This window comes from Choloepus didactylus, chromosome 4 (genome assembly GCF_015220235.1).
Source record: "Choloepus didactylus isolate mChoDid1 chromosome 4, mChoDid1.pri, whole genome shotgun sequence".
Classification (NCBI taxonomy): domain Eukaryota; kingdom Metazoa; phylum Chordata; class Mammalia; order Pilosa; family Megalonychidae; genus Choloepus; species Choloepus didactylus.
Genome location: NC_051310.1, coordinates 1,913,122 through 1,925,132, shown reverse-complemented (window position 1 = coordinate 1,925,132; position 12,011 = coordinate 1,913,122). Strand labels below are relative to the sequence as shown.

The following is a 12,011-nucleotide window of genomic DNA, read 5'->3' as shown; positions in this document are numbered from 1 at the left end:
CTGCAGGCTCAGCAGGAGAGGCCCAGGCCTGTGCGGGCCCCCACCCAGGCCGGAGCCACAAACCATGACAGCTGCCGGGGTTCACGCCAAGGCCGGGGCCATGCATGAGCGCGACGCACATGAGCAGAACCGCGGGACTGGAACTCTCAGCTCCCACACAGCCCCTCGCCATGGAGGAGCTGCAAGCAAGCCCAGGCAGGAGCGCCTGGGGCCTCAGTTCAGCAGACACCCCTGAGCCAAGGCAAGGCCCGGGGTCCCGTGGAGGAGGCTGTGCAGGGGCCACGCCCAGGGAAGGCTGGAGACTGCGGGATAGGCAGTTCCCAGAGTCCCTCCCCTGGGAGCTGCACCCATACTACACGAGATGCTTCCATCTTGAGGGACTGGAAACACAGGTGGAGCCTGAGGAGGCCTGGGGGAGCCTGGAGGGGCCTGAGGCTGATGGTGCCCACCTGAGTGCCCATGGCTGGAGCACATGGCAATGCCTTCCCGGAAAACCCTCAGCGTCCGCTACCAGCATGACAGCGGTTTTTGTCTCAAGAGGCAGAGTCCTGGAGGACCCTGCGGGGCAGTTTACACAGCCTTTGCCACAGCAGCCCCAGGATTTCACCTGGGAAGTCACCCATGAAGAACACAGAAAGGCACAACATAAAATCAAAGATGGGCAAAAGACAGAAAATCCAAGAAACCCAAAGCTGATTCTTTGGAAAGATTGTTAAAATTGATAAACCTCCAGCAAGAGAGACAAAAGAAAAAAAGAGAAAGAGAAAAGATACAAAATACTAATACCTGAAAAGAGAAAGAAAATATAACAGACCTTATGGGCATTAAAAGAGTAAGGGAGATTCCTGGCAAGATGGCAGCATAGAGAGGCATGGAAGCTAAGCAGTCCCCCTGCAACAACTAAAAAAAACCAGAAACAACTAGTAAATAATCCAGAATAACTGCGGGGGAACAAACGAGACCATCCACTCATCATACACCAACCTGAATTGGGAGGAATGCCCGAGAACACAGCATAAAATCTGTAAGTAAAACCTGCGGATCCAAGTCATGAGACCCCCCTCTCTCCCCGATAGCCCAAGCTGCAAAGCCTCATGGTGCCAGAGAGAAGCTCTCTCCCAGCAAGTGAATATAGCTCAGCTGAGCTCCAACTGGGGTTTTAAGTAGCGAGTGTGAACTGCTCACTACAGGTACGCAGCCCCAAAAAACAGACAGAGGCTTTGGGTGACGACTGACCTGGGAGAGCTGGAGGGGTGCCCTGGACTGGGTCTGAAGGGGACTATCTGTTTCTTTTTCGGCTCAGTGGAGAAAGCCCCAGTCATTTCCAGTTTCCAGGGCTGTGACTCTGGGAAGGGTGGAGACAGCACAAGCAGAGAGAGAGACCATTGAAATGCTAATGTCCTCCACCTGGGCGTTCTGTCATCTCTAGGAGGAAAGGGGTGGGGCCCTTTCCATTCAGAACCAGACCCCAGAGCCTGGGGGAACATGGCCATACCTCCTCACACCAGTCAAGAATTATAGGCTAACAGGCATCACCTGCTGGTCAGAAAAGCACAGTGACCTGAGGCATCAAAGGGTGGAGCAATTTTCTAAGACACACCCGCAGGGAAACCAGATACTGAATATTTCTTCCCTCTGGGACCTGAGCCTGTTCTGGTCTGGGAAAACCTGATTTGGATAAGCAAGGAAACCATGCCTAGACAACAGAAAATTACAACCTACACTAAGAAAAACAAAGTTATGGCCCAGTCAAAGGAACAAACGTACCCTTCAACTGAGATACAGGAATTTAAACTAATGCTAAATCAAATCAAAAAGTTTAGAGAAGATATTGCAAAAGAGATAGAGGCTGTAAAGGAAACACTGGGCATATATACGGCAGAAATCAAAAGTTCAAAAAAACAACTAGCAGAATCTATGGAAATGAAAGGCACAACACAAGAGATGAAAGACACAATGGAAACATACAACAGCAGATCTCAAGAGGCAGAAGAAAACACTCAGGAACTGGAGAACAAAACACCTGAAAGCCTACACGCAAAGGAGCAGATGGAGAAAAGAATGAAAAAATATGAGCAACGTCTCCGGGAACTCAAGGATGAAACAAAGTACAATAAGGTACGTATCACTGGTGTCCCAGAAGGAGAAGAGAAGGGAAAGGGGGCAGAAGCAATAATAGAGGAAATAATCAATGAAAATTTCCCATCTCTTATGAAAGACATAAAATTACAGATCCAAGAAGCGCAGCGTACTCCAAACAGAAGGGATATGAATAGGCCTACGCCAAGACACTTAATAATCAGATTATCAAATGTCAAAGACAAAGAGAGAATCCTTAAAGCAGCAAGAGAAAAGCAATCCATCACATACAAAGGAAGCTTAATAAAACTATGTGCGGATCTCTCAGCAGAAACCATGGAGGCAAGAAGGAAGTGGTGTGATATATTTAAGATACTGAAAGAGAAAAACCACCAACCAAGAATCCTATATCCAGCAAAGCTGTCCTTCAAATATGAGGGAGAGCTCAAAATATTTTCTGACAAACAGACAATGAGAGACTTTGTGAACAAGACACCTGCCCTACAGGAAATACTAAAGGGAGCACTACAGGGTGATAGAAGACAGGAGTGCGTGGTTTGGAACACAATTTTGGGAGATGGTAGCACAACAATGTAAGTACACTGGACAAAGATAACTATGAATACGGTTGAGAGAGGAAGGTGGGGAGCATGTGAGACACCACAAGAAGGGAGGAAAGATAAAGACTGGGACTGTGTAACTTGGTGAAATCTAGAGTATTCAACAATTGTGATAAAATGTACAAATATGTTCTTTTACGAGGGAGAACAAGCAAATGTCAACCTTGCAAGGTGTTAAAAATGGGGAGGCCTTGGGGGAGGGATGCAATCAGCATAAACTAGAGACTGTAACTAATAGAATGATTGTATTATGCTTCCTTTAATGTAACAAAGGTGATATACCAAGGTGAATGCAGATAAGAGGGGGGGATAGGGGAGGCATGTTAGACACTTGACATTGGTGGGATTGTCTTGATTCTTTATTCCACTTTGATTTAAGGTTATTTTTCCTTTTGCTGTTTCCTAGCTGTCATTTTTTTTCCTCTTTCTTTTGCCTCTCTACCTTCTTTGACTCTCCCTCCTGCCTTGTGGAAGAAATGTAGATGCCCTTATATAGACAGTGGTGAAGATGGTGAACACATAAATGTATGACCATACAGAGAACCATCGATTATTTACTTGGGATGGAATGTATGGTGAGTGAACAAAACCATATTAAAAAAAAAATGGGTTGATGACAAAACCTCGAGGGCAATATACTGAGTGAAATAAGCCAGACACATTAGGACAATTATTGCAGGGTCTCACTGATAGGAACTAATTATAATATGTAAACTCATAGACATGAAATAAAAGGTACCAAGATATAGGATGAGGCTTAAGAATGGGGAGTGGTGCTTAGCATGAGCAGAATGTTCAATTAGGATGAACTTAAATGTTTGGAAATGAACAGGGGTGTTGGTAGCAAGATGTGAGAATAACTAACAGTGCCAAATGGTGTGTGAATGAGGTGGAAAGGGGAAGCTCAGAGTCATATATGTCACCAGAAGGAAAGCTGGAGGTCAAAAGATGGGAATGTATAAAACTGAATCCTATGGTGGGCAATGTCCATGATCAACTGTACAAATACTAGAAATCGCTTCCATGAACCAGAACAAATGTATGACAATACAATTAGAAGTTAATAATAGAGGGGAATATAGGGAAGAAATATATACCTATTACAAACTATATACTACAGTTAGTAGTATTTCAACATTTTTTCATAAACAGTAACAAATATACTATATCAATATTACGAGTCAACAATTGAGGGGGGTTGGTTAGGGATGGGGAGGATTAGAGTTTCCTTTTCTTTTTTTCTTTTTTCATCTTTCACTTTATTTCTTGTCTGGAGTAATGAAAAGTTTCTAAAAATTGAACAAAAATTAAGTGTGATGGATGCACAGCTGTATGAGGGTACCCAGGGGCAAGTGATTGTACACTTTGGATCTTTGGATAATTGTATGGTATCTGAACAAACCCAATAAAAATGAAAAAAAAAAAAAAAGAGTAAGGGAATATTACAAACAGCTCTACACACAATTCCTCAAAAACCACAACTACTAAATGCACCCAAGATGAAACGGATAACCTAAAATACAACTATAACCCAAAACTATCAGAGAAATGGAAAAGTTGAAAACCTTCCGAAAAAGAAAACTCCTGGCCCAGATATCTGCACTGGTGAGTTACACCAAATATTTTAAAAAGTAACACCAATTCCATACAATTGCTTCCAGAAATCGGAAAACAAGGGAACACTTCCTGGTTCATTCCATGAGCTCAGCATTGTTCTAATTCCAACACCAGACAAGGACATCAAGGAATCTACGGACTAGTACCCCACAGGAACAAGACAGAAACCTTCCACACGGTATCAGCAAATTGTGTTCAGCAACACGCACAGAAGCGATGTGGCGGGCTGGCCCCGGGAACCCGTCAGTGCAGTCAACGTACGAGCAGGCTAAGGAAGAAAACCACATGGTCATCTCAACTGGCACAGAAAAGGCCTCTGGCACAATCCAACACCATTCATGTAAAACACAGCAAACAAGGAAGGAATAGAAAGGGACTATTTTTGATAAAGCTACAGCCAACACCACGCAGAATGTAAGACGCTGAACACTCCCCAAGATGCAGAACAGACAAGCGTGTCTGCTCTAAGGCAGAGAGAAACAAAAGGAAGAAACAAAACCATCCCTGTATTAGACATGACGACCTGCATAGAAACTTTTAAGGAATACACACACACACACACACACACACACACACACACACTCCTAGAACCAAGTTTAGCGAGGTCTCAAGAAATGAGGTAAACACACAAACCAACCATATTTTTATATACTGGCAATGAACAACTGAAATTGAAATCTTAAGTACAAATCTAAAAAATGTACCTGAGCTGTCTGCTAAAAACTATAAAACTCTGATGAGCAACAGCAAAGAAACCCCAAGTGAATGGAGAGACATGCTGTGTTCATGGATTAGAAAACACAACATATTAAAAATGCCAATCTTCAAATTTGTCAATAGATTTAATGCAATTCTAATCAAAACTCCAAGAAGATGTTTTTGCAGATATAGAAAAACTTTTTCTAAAATTTAAGTGGAAATGAAAGGAACCATCACAGCTAAAACAATTTTGATGAACTATAAAGCTTGAGGACTCTCAATGCCTGATTTCAAGACTTCCTGTAAACCGACAGCCAAGAAGACAATCCGGTACTGAGAAGGGGGCAGACGCACCAACGGATCAACAGGGCAGATCAGGGAGCCCAGAAACGGACCTGCACAGGTACAGCCAAGAGTTCTGCCAGGGACCAAGGCAAGCCAGGGCAAAGGGAGTCTGTTCAACTAGTGGTGCTAGAGCGAGTAGACATCCATACGAGAACTCCAACCTCCGTCATATCGTAGACAAAATTAACTCAAAACAGCTCATAGATACAGGTGCGAGGCGTAAAACTATAAAACATTTAGGAGAAAACAAACAAGCAAGTCTTTGTGACCTGGGATTAGGCAGAGTTCTTAGACGTGCCACCAAAAACAATCAGTAAATTCGACTGCAGCAAAATTTACAACTTCTGCCCTGCAAAAAAAAACAGCTAAGATTTGCAAATCACATATCCAGCAAAGAACTTGATGCAGAATATATAAAGAACTCTCAAAACTCAACAGTAAGAAAATAAATAATCTAATTTAAAAAGTAGGCAAAAGGGTCAACGACGGGGAAGCCCGCAGGCTCTGACCCCCCCCCCACACACACACACACAGCAAGAACTGGCAGAAACATCTTTCTCAAAGCTCCAGAAAACAGGTAAAGGCCAGCAGTACCTGGGTGAGCACCGAATCACAGAAAAAGCCACTTAAAAGTGGAAGGATCTCACACCACCCCGGCCTCTCACCGTCCTGGCACGGAGCCAGCTGCACTCCCAGTGCTGACCCCTGGTCTGGGTTCTGGAGGGACCAGGGGAAGCCTCGTGCACATGCTGGGAGCATGTGTGTCTGCTCCAGTCAGTCTGTTTAGAGGTGCCTGAAGGACTCGCCATCCAGAACCTGCCTCGTGTGTGGAACGGGCTCACCGAGCTCTCTGCAGAACACAGTGGGGGCAGCAGACACGTTGTGCGGCCTGGGACAAGGGACGCTGGCTGGAGGACACACAGTGCAGTGCCCAGGACCCTGAAGAAATTGCTTCCTCGGGAAGAGGGGACATTCAGAATCATGTAAACAAGGGAATTCCTAACGCCACACATGCATGCCCAGACAAGACTCCGGCACAGAAAGGACCACGGAGGCCCCTGAGCTCGGCCCCCAGCTCTGCTCTAAACTCACTGCATGGCCCAGCCCTGAAGGTGAGCCCGCACCAGGGCAATCTCCAAAGACCGGGAAAGGTGCTATCTTCTTTTGCTTCTTTTTCTTTTTCTTAGCTCCTGGTATTCAAGGAAGGCTCTGTCATAACATAGCTGGATTCAAGCTTAAGGAACAGACCCCTCAGTCTAAATTCCAGCAATAACACATTAAACATCCAAATGTCCAGGTTTCAACAAAACATTATAAAACATACAATGAAACAGGAAGAAATGGCCCAGCAAAGGGCCCAGACAAGATTAAAGCATTAGAAACCATCAACGAGGAGGGCCAGAGCCGGGGTGTGAAGATAGCCTTTTAAAAAGTGGCCCTGGGGGGAGAAGGGAACGGGGAGCTATGCTAAATGAATATCAATTTGGTTTGGGATGATAAAAATAGTCTGGCAATGGATAGCGGTGAAAGTGACATTAAGTGGTATATTTAATGACCAAGAATTGTCCGGTTAAAATGATCTTTATGTTATGCATATTTTAACACAACTAAAAATTTTAAAAAGTATTTTTTTAAATGGTCCTACTATTAACCAAGAAATAACAAATTAGGCTGCAAGGCAACAAAGAAATTTATTTGGGGAGCACAGGTTCAGGTAGCAACTCAAATTGTGTCCTGTCCTGGCATTTCCTGGCAGGAGTTGTTAAAGACAAAGAAAAGTAGACAAGTTGTTTGTGGGTGGTGGATATTTGGGGATACTCAATTGTCCTTCAGGTTAGACAGTTAACTGAGTTCTTTATCATGTGGTTTGTTTTCTGGTGTCCAGATGTCCTTGGGGTTTTAAGAAACACTGTTGCTTGTGGCTCTGCATACTTCGGCAGTTTGTGATATCTGGCTGATAATTGCCTAAAAGGAATCTCCAAATGACCTCCCGACTCCATTTTATATCTCTTAGCCATAGTTACTCTATTTTGTTTTACTTCTTTTTACACTACAAATGCTTAAAGCACTAAAGGAAAGCATAGACAAAGAACTAAAGGAAATCAGAAAAACAACAGACAAACACAAAGAGAATATCACTAGAGAGATGGAAATTATGAAAAGGAACCAAACAGAGCTGAAGATCCCAGTAACAGAAATTAAAAATTCCCTCCCCAAAGGGATTCAACAGCAGATTGGAGATGGCAGAAGAAAGAATCAGAGAACTTGAAGATAAGACAATTGAAAGCATCCAGTCTGGGGAGCAAGAAGAAAGAATGAAGAAAGTGAACAAAGTTTGAGGAACTTGTGGGACCAATATACGCTTTGAGGGAGTCCCAGAAGGAGACGAAAGGGGCAGAGAGAATATTCCAAAAAATAATGGCTGAATACTTCCCAATTTTAACATGAATGCACACATCCAAGACAATCAACAAACTCAAACAGGATGAGCCCAACCAGACCCTCGCCACAGCATATTTGCAGCATATTTTAATTAAACTGTTGAATGCCAAAGATAAAGAGAGAATTCTGAAAGCTACAAGAGAAAAGCAACATGTCATATACACAGGAATCTCAATAAGGTTAAATGCCAATTTTTCATCAAAAACTATGGAAGCAAGAAGATAGTGAGAAGACATATTTAAAGTGCTGAAAGCAAAAAATTCCCAACCAAGGATTCTATACCTAGCAAAACTTTCTTCCAAAATGTGGGAAAGATTAAGACATTCATACATTACCAAAAGCTGAGGGATTTGGTCACCACTAGACCAGCCCTAGGAGAGATGCTAAAGGGGAGCTCTGCCGATTGAAAGGAAAGGAAAATGGACAACAGATCAAAGCCGAGTGGAGAAATCAAGATCCATGAGGGGAGCAACAGGAGTAAATACAAATGCCAGTGCTAGTGTATCTTTGGCTTGCAGCTCCACTTTTTCACTTCCTACAGGATCTAAAAGACAAATGCTAACGGAATGAGAAATCAGTGGTTTGGGACTCAATGTATAAACATGTAATTTGTAGCAAGAACTATCTAAAGGTGGGGGGTGTGGAGGGGTAGAGAAACAGTGTATACTATTGAAGTTAAATTGGTATCAAAGCAAACAAAGGTGTTTCAGCTACAGGAAGTTAAATTTAAGCCTCAAGGTAACTATCTACCAAGAAAATATGGGAGAATATGCAAGCTCATAGAGACAGGAATTGGAGTACGAGTTGGCAGGGGTGGGGGTGGGGGTGTCAATGAGTGGTGGATGCGGGTTCTGCCAAACGCCCCGCAGTCCGCTCCTGGGTAACTACCTGGGAGAAATGAAATTTATGCTCGGTCAGAAAGCTAGACACAGTTGCTTAAAGCAGCTCTGCTCATAATCACCTAAAGCTAGCAACAATCCCAAGTCTCCTTCGGCAGGTAGACCTCTGGCCAAACAGCAGTGCATCCATACCAAGGAGAGAGGGTTAGGTTTTATGGGTCCACTTGGCCAGGTGTTGGTGTTCAGCTGTCTGGTCAAGCAAGCACTGACCTGACTGCACTGTGAGGACATTTTGTGGACTTAAATCATCAGGAAGTTGATTGCCATCTACGGTTGATGACATCTACAATCAACTGAGGAGATTGCCTTCAACAGTGAGAAATGTCTCATCCAATCAGTTGATGGATTTAAAAGAACTGATGATTTCAGCACTAAGAAGAGAGACTTTCCATCTGTCCTTCAGCCAGCCAGCTCTGCCTGGGGGATTCATCAAAAACCTTCAAAAACCTGCCCCAGGGAATTTGGACTTGCCCATCCCCAAAGCTGTGTGAGTAACTAGAATAAATCTCATAATGTTACACAATATACATCTGTTTATCTCCTGTCAGTTCCGTTTCCCTAGAAAACTAATATACATGGGATAGTGCTCAGTAATAAAAAGGATGGAACGATTGCTACATGCAACAACCTGGAGGAGTCTAAAGCCATTAGGCTGACTGAAAGAAGCCAACTCCAAAAGGTTACATACTGTCAGGTTCCATTTCTTTGACTTTCCTGAAAAGACAAAACGATATGGCCAGAGAACAGATCGGTAGTTGCCTGGGGTAGGAAGGCAGGAACCGGTAACAATAACAGGATCCCACAAGCGAGGTTTTTCAGATGATGGAACTTTTCTTTAAATCACTGCGGTGGTCACCTGACTCTAGGACTGTGTTAAAATCACAGACCTGTACACTAAAATACACGCAATTTCACTGTCTGATAGTTCTAAAAGGGGAAGAGCGGGCTGTCCACTGTGTCCAGGCCACAGCCACAGTCCTCTTGCTTTCTCCTCTTCTTGTAAATTTAATTTTAAATTCGAAGTTGTGCAAGCAGTTTAGAGCCAATTGGTTCTACAAAGCTCGTGACCAAACCCGGCGGCCCTTCCCCGCCGCGTCGGCCTCAGTTTCCCCCGGCAGCGCGGCGCGCGCGTCAGCAGGCAGCTCCCACCCGGGCGCGCGCGTCTCCTCCCGCCCGGGTCCCCGGAGAGCCGCAGGCCCGCCCCGGCCCCGCCGCCAGACGCACCGTCCAGAGACACGAACTGGCCCACGGCCGAGGAGCCGCCGCCGCTGTTCTCCACGAACTGCACCTCGGACACGATGATGTTGTCCTCGAGCACCGAGCCGCAGCCGGTGCACACGGCGTCGCCGCGCGCCGCGTCCAGCTCGATGTCCGTGCCGCCGCACGCGCGGCACACGCGGCCCGCCATGCCGGGCGACCGAGCGCCCCCGCCCGCCCGCGCCGCCCGCGCCGCCCCGCGCCGCCCAGCGCGCGATTCGCAGCGGCAGATTCGCCGCGCCGCCGGGAGCCCGCAAACGGCCGCGCCCGCGGGGCGCGAAGCGGGTCCGGGGCCGCGACGGGGGCGCGAGGCTGGGGTCGGCGTCCTCCGGGCCCGGGCGCGGCCGCGGGGCCTCACAGCCACCGACCAGCAGGCGCGCGGGCCCGAGCGGAGCGAGGCGGCCGGCAAGGACCGGCTGGAGGGGCGGGGCCGGCGCTGCGGGCGGGGCCTGGGAGCGAGGCCGGCGGGCGGGGCTGACGGAGGGGACGGGGGAGTGGCCAACAGCGCCAGGGGGCGGGGCCCAGGGGCGGGGCCAGGCCTGATAGGGGACCGGCACCCGGGCCTGAGGGGCGGAGCCTCATGGAGGGCCGGCTCCAAGAGTGTTGGGGCGGAGCTGATGGCAGGGCCGGGGGCAGAACTCAGCAGTCCAGGGGCGGGGCCTGCTGGGGGCGGGACCGGGGCCTTATCGGGGACTGCCACCCAGGGTTCTGGGCGGGGCCTGGGATCGCGTCTGTTGGGGCGGGGCTGATGTTGGGAGACAGGGGTGTGGTCAACAGCACCTGAGGGGCGGAGCCTGCGTAGGGACCAGGACCGGGACGGCTGGGCGGGGCCTGATGGACGAGGTCTGACGGACGGGGCTGGTGGGCGGGGTCTGACGGACAGGGGCTGGTGGGCGGGGCCTGGCGGACCGGAACTGGTGGGCGGGGCCTGGCGGACGGGGCTGGTGGGCGGGGTCTGACGGACGGGGCTGGTGGGCGGGGTCTGACGGACAGGGGCTGGTGGGCGGGACATGAGGGAGCGGGACCCGAAGTGGAAATCCCATTCAAAACCTCACAGACTCTTTCAAAGTGTCAAATGGCTCCTAAATTCCTCTGGAAGAGATTATCTGCAAGAATAATCGAATTCTGAAAGGGAAAACTCAAGTAGGGGAGACTCACCCTTCTGCATTTCAAAAAATCCTATTGAATTATGTCAGTTAAAACCAGGGAGTATTTGCAGAGGGGCACACAAATAGACAAGTGCAGTCACACCAAGAGCGCAAACAAAACCGGGTACACACAGAAACCGGGGGGCCTCACGGCCGTGCGGGGAGGACCGGCTCTCCAGCAGGCTGTCCGTTTCAGGGGGAAGCGCAAGCTGAATCCCTGCCTAACGCGGTTCCAGAAACAAATGCCAACCGGCATTAAAAGCTGAAACTAAAACAAAAACTACGGGAGTGTTAGAAGCATGAGAGAATATTTTACATATTGTCATGGCGTATGTGCTGGCATCTGAAAGCCTTCCTGGTTGTGCAGCCTCCGTGGCCTCCAGCAGCTGCCAGTGCCGAGCACACGAGTCCCAGACGCCCTCGCCGCCCGCCGCAGCTGAACCAGTGAAACCCCCACACCGCGCTCCGTGGGTCGCAAAGACATGCAACCCACACAAGCAGGTCTCTGCTGTGAAAAGCCTCAACTAGTGGCTTTTCCCGTGTCCTCCTCCTCACTCTTACTCTCCTCCACCTCCTCCTTCTTTACATTTTAATTCTACCAGTTTGCTTATTAGGTTTTCCTTCTTTTTATTCTTTAATAAAATATTTCAAGCACACCAAAAAGTAAAGAGAAAATACTCAGCTATATCAGAGTTCACCATTGTCACAAACATGCTATTTAGCTCAGCTTGTTAAAAAAAAAAAAAATTAAGTCCAGAGTGGCCGCTGTTGTTAAGAACACAGTGCCAAATGGCAGCATTAGCAAACCTTAACACCCTCTCCCTGCTCAAAGATAACCACCAGTCTGTGCTGGGTGACTGTCAGCGCCACGCAAGGTTTTATATTTTACAACTATCTGTGTATCC

The 12,011-nt window shown here is 47.4% G+C and overlaps 1 protein-coding gene across 1 annotated transcript in view; it reads right to left on the bottom strand.

The window, feature by feature from the left end:
* BRF1 (BRF1 RNA polymerase III transcription initiation factor subunit) overlaps positions 1-10,240 on the bottom strand; it is a 69,158-nt gene extending 58,918 nt beyond the window's left edge. The window contains exon 1 of the mRNA XM_037831618.1: positions 9,926-10,240. Within this exon, the coding sequence (XP_037687546.1) occupies positions 9,926-10,109 (184 nt within the window). The 5' untranslated portion in view covers positions 10,110-10,240. The remainder of the gene's footprint in view (positions 1-9,925) is intronic.
* Positions 10,241-12,011: the final 1,771 nt, after the last annotated feature.